The 16,679-nt window shown below is 40.5% G+C and overlaps 6 protein-coding genes across 14 annotated transcripts; 1 reads left to right on the forward strand and 5 right to left on the reverse strand.

Annotated features, from left to right (window-relative positions):
* Positions 1 to 1,222: 1,222 nt before the first annotated feature.
* On the reverse strand, positions 1,223 to 1,808 carry LOC133835152 (cuticle protein 8). Its single transcript, XM_062265055.1, has 2 exons — positions 1,688 to 1,808; positions 1,223 to 1,623 (listed from the first exon to the last, which is right to left on the reverse strand). Exons 1-2 carry the CDS (start codon positions 1,697 to 1,699, stop codon positions 1,318 to 1,320), a joined length of 318 nt encoding a protein of 105 aa, XP_062121039.1. The 5' UTR covers positions 1,700 to 1,808; the 3' UTR covers positions 1,223 to 1,317.
* A 374-nt stretch (positions 1,809 to 2,182) lies between these two features.
* Positions 2,183 to 9,268, reverse strand: LOC133835145 (serine/threonine-protein kinase dyf-5). 6 transcript variants are annotated; one of them, XM_062265042.1, is made up of 9 exons: positions 9,135 to 9,268; positions 6,413 to 6,620; positions 6,185 to 6,352; positions 5,781 to 6,119; positions 4,677 to 5,722; positions 3,970 to 4,257; positions 3,709 to 3,762; positions 2,921 to 3,024; positions 2,183 to 2,601 (listed from the first exon to the last, which is right to left on the reverse strand). In XM_062265042.1, exons 2-9 carry the CDS (start codon positions 6,566 to 6,568, stop codon positions 2,576 to 2,578), a joined length of 2,181 nt encoding a protein of 726 aa, XP_062121026.1. In that variant the 5' UTR covers positions 6,569 to 6,620; positions 9,135 to 9,268; the 3' UTR covers positions 2,183 to 2,575. The 6 variants fall into 6 exon arrangements, with proteins under 6 accessions (XP_062121026.1, XP_062121024.1, XP_062121025.1 ...); XM_062265040.1 differs by having other exon boundaries at positions 2,183 to 3,024; XM_062265041.1 differs by lacking the exon at positions 9,135 to 9,268 and adding an exon at positions 8,708 to 8,728 and having other exon boundaries at positions 2,183 to 3,024.
* On the forward strand, positions 9,217 to 12,338 carry LOC133835147 (dynein regulatory complex subunit 3). Of its 2 annotated transcripts, none has more exons than XM_062265046.1 (6): positions 9,217 to 9,430; positions 10,530 to 10,813; positions 10,868 to 11,046; positions 11,104 to 11,665; positions 11,735 to 12,069; positions 12,128 to 12,338. In XM_062265046.1, the coding sequence occupies exons 1-6, from the start codon at positions 9,217 to 9,219 to the stop codon at positions 12,249 to 12,251; spliced, it is 1,698 nt and encodes a 565-aa protein (XP_062121030.1). In that variant the 3' UTR covers positions 12,252 to 12,338. The 2 variants fall into 2 exon arrangements, with proteins under 2 accessions (XP_062121030.1, XP_062121031.1); XM_062265047.1 differs by lacking the exon at positions 9,217 to 9,430 and adding an exon at positions 10,288 to 10,320.
* Positions 12,239 to 13,572, reverse strand: LOC133835148 (enoyl-CoA delta isomerase 1, mitochondrial-like). Of its 2 annotated transcripts, XM_062265050.1 has the most exons (4): positions 13,429 to 13,572; positions 13,068 to 13,358; positions 12,866 to 13,012; positions 12,239 to 12,807 (listed from the first exon to the last, which is right to left on the reverse strand). In XM_062265050.1, exons 2-4 carry the CDS (start codon positions 13,305 to 13,307, stop codon positions 12,340 to 12,342), a joined length of 855 nt encoding a protein of 284 aa, XP_062121034.1. In that variant the 5' UTR covers positions 13,308 to 13,358; positions 13,429 to 13,572; the 3' UTR covers positions 12,239 to 12,339. The 2 variants fall into 2 exon arrangements, with proteins under 2 accessions (XP_062121034.1, XP_062121033.1); XM_062265049.1 differs by having other exon boundaries at positions 13,068 to 13,540.
* Positions 13,573 to 13,712: 140 nt separating this feature from the next.
* LOC133835150 (enoyl-CoA delta isomerase 1, mitochondrial-like) lies at positions 13,713 to 15,001 on the reverse strand. The gene is given in 4 exon segments (XM_062265053.1): positions 13,713 to 14,350; positions 14,406 to 14,468; positions 14,470 to 14,553; positions 14,616 to 15,001. Coding segments are annotated over 4 exon segments (846 nt in total). The 5' UTR covers positions 14,847 to 15,001; the 3' UTR covers positions 13,713 to 13,882.
* Positions 15,002 to 15,066: 65 nt separating this feature from the next.
* Positions 15,067 to 16,397, reverse strand: LOC133835149 (enoyl-CoA delta isomerase 1, mitochondrial-like). 2 transcript variants are annotated; one of them, XM_062265051.1, is made up of 4 exons: positions 16,298 to 16,397; positions 15,866 to 16,103; positions 15,663 to 15,809; positions 15,067 to 15,603 (listed from the first exon to the last, which is right to left on the reverse strand). In XM_062265051.1, the coding sequence occupies exons 2-4, from the start codon at positions 16,094 to 16,096 to the stop codon at positions 15,136 to 15,138; spliced, it is 846 nt and encodes a 281-aa protein (XP_062121035.1). In that variant the 5' UTR covers positions 16,097 to 16,103; positions 16,298 to 16,397; the 3' UTR covers positions 15,067 to 15,135. The 2 variants fall into 2 exon arrangements, with proteins under 2 accessions (XP_062121035.1, XP_062121036.1); XM_062265052.1 differs by having other exon boundaries at positions 15,866 to 16,097; positions 16,298 to 16,375.
* Between the last annotated feature and the right edge of the window lie 282 nt (positions 16,398 to 16,679).

Genomic DNA, 16,679 nt, shown 5'->3' on the forward strand with positions numbered 1-16,679 from the left:
AAACGAACATCCCAGAACAACTTCCAGTACGATTTGAATAAGTTTTGATAGTCTTCACATAAAAGTTACGCTTGACACTGGACTCGCAAGGATATGGCCCATATATAGGCTATACAAAGCTGCGCAGGCGCGCAATTTGAATTATATAAAGTTTGTATGGCAGTCGCTCGATTTCTGATTCTGTTACTCAACAAATGCCACGTGGAGCAACTGAAATACCAGGCAAACATAATAGAATAAAAAGTGGATTTCTCTAAAACTGAAGCGCTTAAAAAGCTATTCAAAAATACTCCGCTGTTTTAATGTAGTTCAAAGAATATCGCTAGTAAAATACCACGTGATACAACTCAAATACCAGGCGAACAGAAACCAGCAGCAAGCAGAAGTGCAGAAAGTCACTGCAGAAAGCTCAGATCACTTTCATCCTCTCTCTCTCTCTCTGCGTAGCTGCTCAGAGAGCAGACTCCCGCTCTTGGGATCCACATACAAGAGCACACGTCCTGAGAAATTGACCAATGGCAGCAATGCATGTGATAATAAATCCACTTGCTACTCTATTATGTTCGCCTGGTATTTCAGTATTGTCACTTGGTATTTTTCAACCTGTATTTTTTGAACTGCAATAAAACAGCGCAATATTAACAGAGGGCTTTAACAGACTTGAATTTTATATGGCTTTAGCTTGGTTTCTGATTCTGTTCGCCTGATACTCAGCACATTTCACATGGGCCAAATTGACTTTTCGGGCAGCGACAATTTTAACAGGACAGCAGTCCCTAACATATTGAATACTTACCTTACTTATCTTTTTCAAGAATCTAACTGATTCTTTCTATTACCTACCTTTTCAAATATTTGAATCTATTATTAACTAAATTTTCAGTTATTTCTTACCGTCACGAACGGCCAAAAAGCTGGTGAAATACCAGGCCAACAGAAATCAGCAGCAAGCATAAGTGCAGAAAGTCACTGGCTGTGAAAGCTTTTATATGCTCTCAGCTCAGAGCACTCTCTCTGTGCTTAGATGCTCAGAACGCAGACTCCCGCTCTTAGGATCCACTGTGGATCATCCACAGAGCTTACACCCTGAGAAACTGCCCAATGGCAGCTAAGCATATTTTTAGAGAAATCCATTTGCTACTCTATTATGTTCGCCTGGTATTTCAGTCGCTCCACGTGGCATTTTCCCCGTGATACTTGATGAACTGCATTAAAACAGCGGAATATTAATTGAACAGCCTTTTAATAATAATATGCATATACAGCATTATTAATTCTCTTTTGTTTTTTCTTTGATTTTTCGAAGTATCCTTCTTTTTAATGACGTGTGATGATCGAGATGGGTTCACGACGCACTTGAGCATTGAAGCCAAGCAGCGGATCGGCGCTGTAGTCGACGATGCGACGATGACCATCGGGTTCAACAAGGGAGTAACGACCCGTTACGTATCCGCCCCGTCGGTGCTCGAACTGATCCTTCACATCGCCGGTGTGAGTGTCGTGAACAGCATAATGGAACTCGTACTGAGGAGGACTTGAAAGCAGCTCATCAGCGTGGCCCAGAATCAAACCGCCTTCGACGAAAGCAGCGCAAAGGATCAGGCTAAAGGACAGGCAAATAGTCTGCAAAGAAGAATGTTAATTAATTACAAAATGAAATAAGGAATGTTATTTTTAATACGCTTACCAAAGTATTCATGATGCTGGCAGTTGAGAGCTTTGCGATCAAAGACGAGATCGAGTGAACTGATGACTAACTGACATGCGAAGCACTCTTTTATACATCGAGCTAGTTTAACTACAATACATACTGCCCTATTGTGGCACTGGGCCAAGTTATTACTTGTCTGCAAAAGCGCGAAACCGAATCTCCAAGATGTGCAATCACTTATGCAACGCTTGCGTCTCGTCTCGTCGCATGATGGGGGAAATGAAATCAAATACCCTATGGCGTATGGTAAGAGTTACCGCTGAGTGATGCAAACAGGTTTACAAACACCGCCTAAGAGTGCCTCCCACTTTCGACTAATTGCAGACTTCCCTTATAATTTAAATTTCTGCACGTTCTAATCTAAATACAATATGCATAACTATTGAAATTCAAATATGTATATCTAATAATATATCTCAGTCTAGAATCTAAATTACTTAAATTAAAATAAATTATAAATATACATAAAATATAGTTAAGCGGCAGTAATAAAACTGTCTTATATTCGCAATCATACACAATTTTATTTGGGACTTATCATAACCATTAACATTATACAATTATTCTCATTTTTTTGGGGGGTTTTTCTTTTACAAATTTCCTTTAAATCTTTAGCTTATTTGTATCACAGCATTAAAATTAATGGATTTCATAAACACATCTAATTGAGCTTAGGCCTTACATACTTTTTTTTACATTTACAAGATGATGACATTATATGATACATTCAGTTCGCAGAAAACATAGAAATTGCGGGGAGTGCGCGCAACGTGGCGTATACGTAACGCGCAAAAGGTTTTCGAGGTTTTCAGGTACGACGACATTAACGATACAAGTAAGTACTTCTCTATTTGCATCCCGTATTCAAAACTTGTTTTCCAACAACGATCCTGACGATGTACATATAATTGAAAGATATATCAGATCAGATGAGAGATTAGCATGAAATGTTGTTGTTTTTGTTCTATTTCTTGTTCATAAATCCGATTAGTGTGTCGTGTGTTAATAATCCTTGAGAATTCCGAATTCCGAATGCAAAAGTGCACCCAATCAATGGTCAATCAATCGAATTGTGGTTGAACTTTGTTATGATGCTGGGTGCTGTTATTACGTATACGAATACGAATACGAATACTCTACTGTACGCTCTAAGAGGGAGTGCGGCCGACTTCTACGCTTACACTTCTTGATTACCCAAATGCAAGTTACCATTCTCGGCGACCATCCACGCTGTCAGCTTCTCGTCCTCCGTTTTGTTCGTCTCGTCCCAGGGAAACGCGGTGGCCGCTTTCTCCTTTTGCAGCTTTTGAACTCTGAAATCATTCGAAAAGATAATTAGAAAATTTTCTGCAAGAAGCTAGGTAATTAAGCTATTCACTAGTCATGCACTAAATACGTTTCTATACATATAATTAAACTACTCATCTTAGCATCTAAAAATGATTTATCTAACTAAATGCAGTTCTGCACTACACATTTTTTTTTTTTTAATAAACATCTATTTGCAAGTCGATGAGCTGCTAGCATCAGGCAGAGAGAAAAGGACCGCACAGCATTCAAAATTGCCTGCACATTGACAGCAGATAAGCTAGACTGAGGCAGAAGCTCTCGAGTAAATGTGGTGCGCAAGGTCACTAATACATGCGCAAATTGCTAAGCGGACGTTTGCAGAGTCTAACACTCACAGCCAGTTGATGATGGGCAAATTAGAGAGGGTAAGAATGATGCTGAAGTAGCAAGTATTAAAATGGGAAAGAGTGCTACAATTGTAGACTGACCTCCATGTTGAATCTGCAGAGCAGGCAGACCTGTGGTGCAAGTGCAATGGAATATTCGCATGACCACTTCAGCACAATTCAGTACATATTGATATGTATTCTATACTACTTGATTAAAGTGAGCGTGCGGAGTATTAGAGTAATGAATACAACAACTACTAATGCATATGATAGCTACGTGAATATACGATTTTTTACACTGTGATGACAGATGTTTACCTTATGGGCCAAAAGCGACAATCGTCTTCGATTGAGGAGTCGTTTTGGTTCTCACTGGGGCACGCACAAAATGACAGTTTTTTTGTTGTTGTAATGAGAAGCAAATTATAAGAGAGACAAAACCAAAAACCAAAAGAAAGAGACAAGGATAATAGGATACAATAGACGAGCAAAAAACGTATACAACACACTCAAAGAAGCACAGTTATGAATGAATTATGAATGTGAAAGTGAGTGCACTCCTGGTTGCCAGATACTCACGTGGAAAGCGAATCGGTGCGGCTGCCATTGTTGACCTCGAGGCTGCTGGGACTGCGTTTCTTGGCCACTGCTCGCTTGAAGTGCTGCTCGTTGAAAAAGTCGCGTCCTCCATTATGCGAAGAGTTTGTGGTCTGTCCACTCTTCGCCTGCTGCGTGGGCGGCACTGTATGTGGATACTTGCTACCCTCGCTGCCATCCGAGTCCATGGACAAATGTCCGAACAGATCCTCCAGCAATATGTTTGATTTGGCATTTCGCTGACGCTTCGCCGACGTTTTCAGCTTCGAACTGTGTGACAAATGATGAGGGGGACAACAACAAGGACAATGTGATAGTGTAAAGTACTAAACAAATAAGAAAAATATAGACGAGGGTGCTCGACTATAAAATACTCTTTATTCACAAGCAATATTGCTAGACCAAGTTTATAAATTGTCAGAAATCATTTAAAATTTGGTTGTTATCATTGTAAACTCAATTATTACGTTCTGATCTTGATTCTCATAAAATACTAACTATGTATTCGTTTAGTATTTTAGTCAAGAAATTTGGTAGCTCTAACTTTTATATGCAAGAATACATAATTACCGACAGACAGACACACTGACAGGACAACTTTAGAATGCTTGAACAAATTTGTTTCTACCATATGAATAGCGAGTAGAATTTCAAATTCTACGAACTAATCTCTAGTATTATTCACTCACCCAAGAATCAAATCTAGATCATCCACTTTACGAGATTCTGGTGGTGCCGCCTGCGATCGTGCCGAGAGCCTTAAGGCAGCTCCATTCAGCAGCGAAGTGGAGTCGAAAGGAGGTTGCAATTGCTGATGTGGCTGCTGCTGACGCACAATAATGCTGGGCGGCGCCTTGGAGAACATGTTGTACACCTTGGAATCGGGCGGTAGTTGGCTGGGACGCGTCTGCACATAGTAACCACCCAGAGGCAACGCCAGGCGTCCGTTGTTCTTGGCATTCTTGTTGGCTGTCTCATAGCTCAGCTGGCTGCCATTCACATAAATGGCGCCGCCATTGCGTGTCGAGGTATTGCTGAAGGACACATTCGGATGCAATCCTGGTTGTTGTTGTGACTGCTGCTGAGCCAGAGAAGCGGCAGCTGCTGCGGGCGCTGGAGCAGCAGCTGGCAAACCAAACAGCTGCGAAATGTTGCGATTGAGATAAATATCGTTGATGGACTCCTTGCCCACGCTCGAGTCTGTGGTGGGTGGCATGCCACTCAACTCGTTGCTGGCGAGGAAGCTCAGCTTCGGCTGATACTTCATTGGCATGCTCACATTCTTGTCCACTTGGCCATTGAACAGCGCCTTGCCTTGATTCTTGTTGTTGTTATTCACATTGTTATTGTTGTTATTATTATTATTGTTGTTGTTGTTGCTCTGGTGTATGAGCTCAGTCACGGCGTGGAGTTTCTCCTGCACCGGAAGCACATTATTTGACACAGTCGGAGGTAAAACAACTCCATTTGAGCTGCCGCCATACTTGGAGCTGAGCTTCACATTCGCCTTGGTGGCCGCCGTGGGCGAGATGCGTTTTAGCGCATGGAAATACGGATACTTGAGACTCTGCTGCGCTGTGGGTCGCTTCTCTGGATCATAGGCCAGCAGATCCTCAAGCAAATCCAACCCGGTTTGGCTGCAACGACTGACGACGCTGCTCAGCGGCACTTTGATGCAATCGGGATAACGAAAATGTATCATGGCAGCCAGTCGATAACCATCCGGCCAATCACTCTAACAAAAAGTACAGGAGATTACCAAATTATGCTTAAAAGAGTAAGAGATTACTTACTTTGCCTGGCGTGCCCAACACAGAGCAGATCTTGAACAGTTGATCCACCTCGCTGCTCCCGGGAAAGAGCGGCCGAAACGTATACAACTCGGCCATGATGCAGCCCATGGCCCAGAGATCGATGGTGCTGCCGTAGTTGGTGGAATGCAACAACACCTCCGGTGCACGATACCAGCGCGTGGAAACATAGTCCGTAAACGGTGGACGCGAACGTATTTCTCTTGCCAAGCCAAAGTCGGCAATCTTGATTAACTCCGGTCCGGAGCACAGCAGATTCTCCGGCTTGAGATCCCGATGAAAGAAGCCGTGACGATGCATAAAAGCCAAGCCCGTCAATACCTGAAAAGTTTGCATAGATTATTATATATTTCTTTAAGCAATTTCGATATATTCCCTGAACTCACCTGAAAGAGAATGCTCTTGAGCTCCGGTTCTGGCAAATGTGTGTCCCGATCCTTGATCATTTGATACAGATTCTCCTTCATATATTCAAACACAAAATACAGCGTATCGTTCTCTCTGATCACCTCCTTGAGTTTTACAATATTCGGATGCGATAATTTCTTCAGCGACTATTAAAGAAAACATATATTTAATTTGTAATTTATTCAGAGTAAAACTTCTTGACTTGCCTTCACTTCACGCAGGTTCATTGCCTCCTCCCAGGAATAATATTTGCGTTTCATACGCTTGATGGCCACCTTTTCACCCGTGTCCTTACGCTGTCCCAGCACAACAGTGCCATAGGTTCCATCACCCAGTTGGGTCAGTGTAATGTATCGATTCATGGTACAATCCGCATGCAAACGCTTTTCACATATTTTTTAGTGGCAAATGAAACTGATGAAATAAAGAGAAGGGAAAATTATGAAGATTATACATTTGAAAATATAAGTTAGTCAAGAGAGTTCTCAAGGATCATTCAGAAATCAAAAATCAAATGAAAAATGAAACATACTTAAAATAAATTTGATATCTTATTCATTATTCTTAAGAAATTCAGGATGTTGAAGTATATTAACATTTAATTAACTGTCAATAATAATGTTTCAAAGTAATATTCCTTATGACCCAAAACATTAATTGAAAACATGTAGTTAAAAGTCTATTAGTGGATTGTTCGTGAGCTAGCATTCATCGTCATGCCATAGGGACACACTGTTAAAAGCGCCATTTCAGCAAATGTAAGCACTTAAAATCGAATCAAATCATTGGGCCCTGACCAAGTAACAGTTAATTAACTGAATTGGCTATATGCGGGGGCGTTGTTTAGCTGTCGACACGGGGACAGCTGCGAGACAGAGTCCATATGTTTTGCCGGATGTCACCTATTACTTATCAATCAATATATTGATTCGGGAACTCCTATGAATCGAAGCTTTAACTATTTAAGAACTTGACCAATATCTATTGTTCATTATTATCTTTGAGAATTCGGAAATATTAGGCCAAGGTATCAAGGTCATTGTTCTGAATTACGACGGGACGAGTAATTGTTTACTGACGGTTGGATAACATTGGGAGTATAATAAATGGAATGTAAATAGAATTAGATATGGTAAACATTCATATTATGAGGTCACTCGGTTTCATTGTATTTCGAAACACGTATTGAGATACACCCTATATAATTTGCGCACTTTGTTCACCTTTTCTTATTTTATGGGAGCGTCCAACTTGACCTTTCAAACGTCATATGCAAATTTCAGAATTGTACAGGAAATTCAATAGTTGCAGTTGCACTCTGTACAGGGCGTTGGTGGTGGTTCTGATTATTATATAGTATCTAAAGAAAATGGTTGCAAAAAGTATAACTTAATTTTAGCTGAAGTTTGTATAAAAGTTGAAGGATATATTAATCTGATCAAATTAGTTTAGACATGGGAACTCATTGCTTAAAGTTTTATCAAATTAGATTTGTTCACTAAAAAAGAATAAAGTATAAGAAAATTGACAAACCAATACGAATTATTTTTAAACTAGCAGAACACTAAAAAAATACATTGTTTTTAATAATCCCTAAATAAATACAGAATTGAGATAATAAAAAACACCTTCCAACAAGAAACTTGACTAAAATATGTAAAAAGGCATTAAACAATTAACAAATCATTAAAAATAATTATTTATAAATTAAACATGTTTGTTTAAAAAATAGTTCTAACTAAATTCAACAAACTTCCAACGAAAAACTTGACTAATATTTGTTAAAGGGCATTAAACACTTAACAAAATATTAAAAATAATTATTTATAAATTAAACATGTTTGCTTAACATATCTGTTCTAACTAAATTCACCAAATTTCAGGGTCTAGAAAAACACCCTGTTACTAGGAATTAAATTCGTTGTATAGAAGTGCGACCTCAATCGTAAAGACATCATTAAACACAACAACAATTAGAAGCTACAAACGTGGATTTATGACTGCTACTATTATTATTATTTATTCATCGTCGCAGGTTGAATTAAAAGAAAGTCCTGCTGAAAGCCGCGAATCCAAACACACATGCGAGTATGTGGAGAAGGTGGGAAGAAGCTAAAGAGGAGGGGTAAGAAAAGATTGGGAATGGGGAGGTAAGGAAGGCAGAAGACTTGAGTCACGAGCTTTGTTTTGGCTTTTTTTCGAATGTTGTGCCATAGCCTTGAAACACATTTAACGTTTCATTTATTTTTGATTTTATTTCCACACACGCGAACTAATAAAATATATACTGTGTATATTTAATGAAATTGTTTTCTTTTAAATTGTTTTTCGATTTCGATTTAAGGTGGAACTCAAAATTCGAAGAAGTAACTCCTCAAGTTAGCATACATTTATTTTTTTGAGGGTTCACTTTATCGATTGACTTTATAGTTAACACGGTCTCTGAATCATTTTTGTAAATTGGTAATTGAAAACATATTTTTCCGTTAAGTTTTTTTTACCTTAAACGCACTTAAAACCGAAGCCGTGTTCTGCGATATTAAATTAATTTTATTATTTGTTTAAATTCAATTAATAAATGTATAAACGAGTTTTGTGTTCAATATCTATTGCGCGAGCTGAAGTCTATTTTAGAAGCAAACATTAACAACTACCAACTCTGCTGGGCCCCGATATCCACAACAACCGCAACCCTAACTAGACCAAGCGCACACCCCTTCCCCTCTTAGGCCGTTGTCAACAAACACAACGAAGCGTAGAGCAAAGAGTAAGAGAGAGCGAGCGAGAGAGTGAGAACAACGCACGAAGCTCAGTTTTGCACCTGTTCAAGACGACGACAGGGTTCAAGTTCTAGCTCGGAGCACGCATTGTAAATTGGGAGAGGCGCCTTCGGTTTTTTGGTTACTAAGCATGTTGTGTTGTGCTTACCACATGTATTCGTTGGTTACCGCGGCAACAACAATTCCCCGGCCCGGCTTTTCCTTCAGCAACAACAACACTTCATTTCGCCATGGATGAAGAGACGAGCAGCACACAAGATGGAAGCCGGGAGCCGAGTCGAGATTTTCTCGAAGAGATCAATTTTCCGGAGCCAGGCATCATTAATCTGCAGATGATCAAGTCGGCGTATCTGGAGGAAGGACAACGTGGCGAAACGCGTCGCTTGCATCAACTGCAACCTGTGGTGTTGGAACGAATTAAGACACTGCGCCTCGAGTTCAAAAGTGAGTCAAACGAATATATAGCGTCATTGATGTTTTTCAATTGTTTTAAACGTCAAAACGATAAACAGCAGATAATGATATTTCAAATACATTTATTATTAGAAAACTTTTAGAACTTTTTTCAGAAAGAGCTTTCTCCGCGCTATTTTAACTGTCAGGTGTGACCACAATCAGGACTTAAAAAAAAACAAGTAAGAAAGTTACAGTCGAGTGTGCTCGACTGTGAGATACCCGCTACCCATTTTTAATAAGGCCAAAATATTGCGGTATTATTTTCAAAATATACCGAAAATACTTAAAAAATACTAAAAATATACCAAATGGTATATTTGGTATATCGATACAGCACACCATTCAAAATACAAAATACCAAATACCAAAATACCAGATTGTCACCCAAAGCAACTCAGACCCCTAGTAAGTAGGCGTTTTTGCCCATACAAAAGTATTTCTTTAATAACTTCCAAATTTTCAGGAATCATAACTACTATAGTAGTTATTGTATATACCAAAATTCGCAACTCTAGCTTTAAATTTACGCTTGTTATTCGATTTTTTTGATTTGCGGGGGCGGAAGTGGGCGTGGCAAAAATTTGAAACAAACTTGATCTGCGTGCAAACATAACAAATGCTGTCGAAAAAAAATTATAGCTCTATCTCTTATAGTCTCTGAGATCCAGTGTTTCATACGAACAGACGGACAGACGGACATGGCTATATCGTCTCGGCTGTTGACGCTGATCAAGAATATATATACTTTATAGGGTCGGAGATGCCTCCTTCTACCTGTTACATACATTTCCTGCCGGCACAAAGTTATAATACCCTTCTACCCTATGGGTAGCGGGTATAAAAACACTCAAATAGGAGTGAGCAAGAATTTGCATATGGTAACACTTCCACAATAACTACACAATAATTTGCAAAATGCATTAGACAAAAGAAGGCGCGGTTTTTGAAACAGAGAAAAAAACACTGGACCTTTCAAAGACACTAGTTAGGCAGTGCTGCAAAGTACTCAAGAATCTACCAGCTATCGATGCTTCCAAGCAAAGGTGTTATCGGCGCAAAAGTTTTAAAGTGAAATTATTTGTTGCAGATATATTGCGCATAGATCATCTCTGGGTGCTCCCAAATTTAACCAAGCTCTGTCTGAACTGTAACAAAATAGAAGTAATTGAACACATTGGAATGCTTACCGCGCTCAAGGAACTTAATCTGAGCTTTAATTATATAACGAGAATTGAGAACTTGGAGACGCTCGTTAATCTGGAGGTCCTATCGTTGTTCAGCAATCACATTAAGAAAATCGAAAACTTGGAGACACTCGACAAATTGGTAATTCTCAGCATTGGCAACAATATGATTGACAAATTTGATGGCGTAAGTTGGTTTTAATTTGCATTTTAACTTTGACTGAATGTTAAAGTTTTGCAGATTGAACGTTTGCGTTTTGTGAGCAGCTTAAAGGTGCTGAACCTTGAAGGGAATCCCATTGCCAAGCTGCCTGATTTCCCGTTGTCGCAGTATGTTACTGCTATATTACCGCAACTGAATTACTATGAATATGTTTTCATCAAGGACGAAATGCGGGAAGAGGCACAAAAGCGCTTCTAGTAAGTTATATGATAAGTTAGATATCTAGGATTTCTCTAAAGCAATCTCTTCCGTAGTCGCGAGCTGCGAGAGATCGAAGGCAAGCAGGAAAGGGAGATCCAGGCACGTGAAACCGAGGCACGCGAGCACGCCGAGGCCGAGCGCTTGGCATCGAGTTTCGTGGAGCACCTTGATGGCCATCAATTGTACGAATCCATGTGGCGGGGCGATGAAGATGGACGTGTGCTAATGCTGATTGGTCCACAGGCGCAGGAGCTTGCCGAGGAGTATACCAAGGATGTGCATGAGCTCACCCAGGCCATCTACAAACTGGGCTTGGCACGCTTTAGTGAGCGCGACGAGGAGGTCAAGGATTTCTCGGGCAGCTTGCAGCAGGGACAACAGCAGCTGCAATCTCTCGGCCAGCAGCAGATCGACGAGTTTCTGCAGTATAGAGACAAATGCTTCGAGGAAGCTACGACGACTTTACGTCGCTTAGAAACGTGCGAAGAAAACTCCGAAGAACATTTACAACTATGCGAAGCCATGGATAAAATCAACGAGCAATTCGAGGATACGCTGCATGACATGTGGCACAGTCTGATGGCTCAGGAGCTGCATCTGCACGAAGCGGTGGAGGTGAAGTTTACATGAATAGAAATATGTACAATATTTTAAACATTAGCTTACTCTAAATGTGTGCTGCAGGAATCGACGCTGAACTTTGAGCGCCGCATCTCTCGCTTAATGTCCCGGTTTGTGGAAGAGGCTCAGGTCTTTTTCCTGCAGCTACGCGATGTCTGTCAGCACTTCTCTCACAACATGACCGACACTGTCTCCCGCTATCTTTCCAACAAACTTGCGCAACAAGATTTGGAGAGTGTGCCAAAAGAGCTGCGGAAGTGCATCGATGATCGAGATGCTGTACTCAAGCTGGTCGCTGATATGAAAGCAACGCATGTGGCACGTGTGGAAGAGCGTGAAGATCGCATGGTCAGCAGAAGCAAGGAGTTCATCGACAGCTTAATACGCAAACGCAGCAAGTGAGTCCAGATCACATTGTATTATAATTCCATGTAATCCAAACATTTTGCTTTGCAGGGAGGAAAACGAACGACATCGCGCGAAGATCTTGGAGATTAACTCGTTCATGGAGATGATGACCAAGGCGCTGAGCAATCTCCCCGAGGAAATTCATCAGGAGCTGCTGAATTCGGAACCGTAATTGAAGTTTATTTATAATAATTGAGCTCAATTAATAAATGCACTGCTGGAAATAATATCTTCACACGAAAAAAAGACGGGATAACCTTTTAGTTGGCTGCTTTTTTGCTCAGATTCTGCAGGTAGACGCCAAGTTGTTCCTGCATCTGTGGATCATTTATGAACGTCATAAAAATGTCCAAATCCTTTTGGCGCTCCTTTTCAAATCGCTGCAGATCGGCAGCTCTGAACTGCAACTTAGTTAGCGAACGTGCCACAGGATTGACTTTGGCAAATGAGCCAATGAACTGAGCACACTTCTCCAGCGCCTCTTCCTTGCTCTGGGCCACATCATCCACCATGCCCAATTGCACAGCTTCCTCTGTGGTGAACATGTGTCCCTGATTGAGCGCACGCTCCGCAAGTCGACGAGGCAGGACATTCAAGTAGTTAAATATGCAAAAGATAGGCACAGTCATGCCTAGCTGGGTTTCATTGAAACCAATCCTGAAATTGGGCAGCATGACGCGATACTCGAGCGATGTGGCCAGCAGGCATCCTCCAGCCGGCGCATGACCCTGTCAATGAGTAAACTTTAGATAGAGACTCTTGTCAATATCAATATGTAGAGCTCACATTAATGGCAGCCGCAGTGGGAACCTTACTGCCGTAGAGGGCGACCCAAATGTCCTGCAGTGTTGTCCAGAGCAGACGCACTCGCTCCTTGTCGGGCTTGTACATTTCGTGTATATCAATTCCTGCCGAAAACACTTTTGAATTCGCCTAGAAATGCAACAAGTGATGAAACATCTATACATGCTCTATATTTATACCTTACCGATGTTAGTATAAGTCCCGTGCTCTTGTTACTCTCAATATCCTTAATGGATTGCTGCAGATCTTGCAACAATTGTAGATTGAGTCCATTTATTGTCGGCCGGTTTAATGATAGTGTTGCAATGCCTGTCTTATCATTAACCTCTACAATGGTCAACTTGGTGGCCGTAGACATTTGTCTGCTGCTACTGCTAATACTCATGGCACGGGGCAGCAGGCCTAAAACTTTTGATCGCAGCATCCTATTTTGTTTCAAAAGTCCAAGTCTTTTAAGTGACCTTTGGATTCAGTGCTATATCAGCGAAAGTACTGATTAATTTTATGCAATGATTATTGTTTATGGACCTTTGTACTCCACGCACTTTTTAAGCACACTTTTGAAGTTTTTCTATACACGCCGAAAGCGGTTAATAAATGGCAAATAAGAAGCGTATTTGTTATGAAAAATGTAAACAATGCCGACCTGTTGCACAGTTATCGATCATAATGTGCAATCGATTAATTGTGAAGGCAAAGTTGCATATCGAGTAATTTAACGTATTTTTGATGCAAAACCAGTTGCCATGGTTACATAAAAACAAAACAATTCACTGATAACATATCAACAATACACAGTTGTTACGCTTGTAAAAATGTAAATGCCATATTATGAAATACAAAACAATTTATATATTTAGAAACAAAACAAAACCAATTACATACTTATATGGTTACCTAAACACCTAATCAACTAAGTCCATCTATTGCCCACAACCCTGGTTAAATGCTGTGATTATTACCACAGTAAATGCAATATTTTTGAAAAAGCAACTGAGATTACTTCTTATTCTTGCTCTTCAGTTTTGCAAGATATGCGTCCAAGCTATCCTGAAACAATGGTGAAGTAATGTACTCCAGAGACTCTTTTAGTTCAGCTTCTGGCTCATCTAGCAATGTCCTAGCAAATTCCGCTCGCAGCTGCCGTTTGGTGAGTGCTCTGGCTACAGGATTCGCTTCCGCAAAGCTGCCAATAAAGCTAGCACACTTGGATAAAGCCTGTTCCTTGCTGATGGCCACTTCGTCAATAAGATTTATTTGTTGTGCCTCCTCGGTGCTAAAGATCTTTCCCTGCAGCAAAGCGCGTTCAACGACAGGACGGGGCAAGACGCTTAGATAGCTGTTGACTATAAACGGCGGCACCACATAGCCAAATTTAGTGGCATGAATGCCTATTGTAAAGCCCGGCAACATAACCCGATATTCACAAGCTGAAGCCATCACACAACCAACAGCCAAAGCGTGACCCTGTGGATAAGAGCTTGCCAATCAGTAACTTTCTTTAAATGGGATGTGAACTTACATTAATGGCCGCTGCAGTGGGCAGATTGCTTAAATACAGTGTTAGCCACATTTCCTGCAATTCCCCTCCAAAAAGCCACTAAGCGTTCTTGTTCTGGATGCCGTAATTCATTTAGATCCAAGCCCGAGGAGAACACTTTATTGTTGGACTGTCAAAGATAACAACTCTGATAAAAAAAAAACTGCCAAATGTAAATAAACTTAAGCTTACCGATGTCAAGATTATTCCTCGACTCTTATTGCCTTCAATCTGTTTCATCGAGTCTTTTAAGGCACGCATCATATCCAGGTTGCAACTGTTGACGGGAGGTTTATTCATTGTAAGCGTTGCAATGCCCGTCTTATCATCCACCTCAACCAGGGTCAAGTCGCAGGACTTGGACATCGATCTGCATAATTGGCGCCTGCCCAATGCGAAAAGTTTTGTTTGGCTGCGCAACATTTTTGAGACTGTTGATCACATGATACACAAAATATAAGGTAAGCTCGTGTGTGCATTTCAAATAACTAATGAGTACGTCACAAAAACTCTATGCGGTTGACAGTCGTGACGTCAGAGTGGCGCTAATGTGTAAAAACAACTTCCATATCACTTGTATATCATGCTTTGATCACGCATCAAAAGGTGTGCCCAACTTCTGGTTTTGACAAATAAACCCATGTAAATTTTCAGACTCAAGTTTATTGCAAATGTGTATACAAAATTTAAAAATTTTATTGAAAGCACCTTTTCACTTTGTGGCCTTCTTTTTCAGACTTTCCAAATAAATGCCCAGTCCCTTTTGAACGGCTGGTTGATTAACAAAGAAGATAAACTTTTCCAAATCCTGCACGCGTTCATCCTCCAACTGTCTCAACTCTTCAGCCCTGAGCTGTTGCTTGGTTAGAGCGCGGGCCAAGGGATTAACTTTGGCAAATGTGCCAATAAACTGGGCACACTTGGCTATCGCCTCTTCTTTGCTGTTGGCTACTTCATCGACCAAGCCGACTGCTAGTGCTTCCTCGGTGGTAAACATGCGTCCCTGGTTCAAGGCTCGCTCAGCGAGACGACGCGGCAAGACGCTCTCAAACGTGGACATGAACCATTTGGGTGCGACAATGCCCAGTTTGGTTTCGTTCAAGCCAATTGTGTATTTGGGCAGCATGACACGATATTCGCAAGATGTGGCCAGCAAACAGCCACCAGCTGGCGAATGTCCCTGTAAAGAAAAGCGTATTGAATATATGAACTTCAAATATAATATCTAGATGAATTTACATTAATGGCTGCTGCAGTTGGCACACTGCTGCCATAAAGCGCTAGCCAAACATCTTGAAGAGCGGTCCAGAAAGCGCGAATTCTTTCCTTGTCCGGTTTGTACATCTCGAAGATGTCCAAGCCGGCGGAGAAGATTGTGGGATTTGACTGCAAGTTGAATAGTTGTAATGTATAATTGCTAATAAACAAATTGAACACCTTACAGATGTCAAAATGAGACCGCGGCTCTTGTTGCCCTCAATTTCTTCAATGGACTGATGAATATCGCGTAGCAATTCCAAGTTGAGTCCGTTGACCGGTGGCCGGTTCATTGTCAACGTTGCAATTCCTGTCTTATCATCAACTTGCACCGTTGTCAACTTAGTAGCTGTGGACATTTGCCTGCTAGTTGCCACAGCACGGGGCACCAGGTTCAAGAGCTTGGAACGCATCATCCTTATGCTTGAAAATATACAATTTGAAAATCATGTTGAGGTGCAAGTGACCTTTGGACGCGATCTTATTGAAGACAAGCTGAAGAGGTTAATTCGTTTTTTTTCGAGCTACCAATTTGTCATGTTAGTAAGTGCGTGTATTTAAAATAGATTTTATTAATGTATGGATGCATGCCAATAATTATTTACTCTTTAAATTACCTTAGTATTCAAAATGTTTAAGCGAAAACAGCTGTTACAGAACCTGTTGCGCCTCTGTTGACTTTGAGTAATCGATTCTTGCTATCGATTGGGAGAGCAATTCACAAGCGGAGCTGGTTCTTTGATTGTCTAGTACTTCTTTGTACTCAAATGATTACAATTTTTAATTTATTTTAAAGTTATTATTATGAAAAGATATAACAGAGTTAATATTATTGATAAAGAACAATAATTGTTTTTTAGCTTAGTTCTTTTATTTTTTAATGCATTTTGTTAAACAACACCTGCATTTTTTTTATTTCTCCAATTAAAATATATTTAAATCACGCCATAAAGAGAGTGGAGAATATTTCGTGATTTTACATTAATATTTGCCTTATAT

Source organism: Drosophila sulfurigaster, chromosome 2L, assembly GCF_023558435.1.
Source record: "Drosophila sulfurigaster albostrigata strain 15112-1811.04 chromosome 2L, ASM2355843v2, whole genome shotgun sequence".
Taxonomy (NCBI): Eukaryota; Metazoa; Arthropoda; class Insecta; order Diptera; family Drosophilidae; genus Drosophila; species Drosophila sulfurigaster.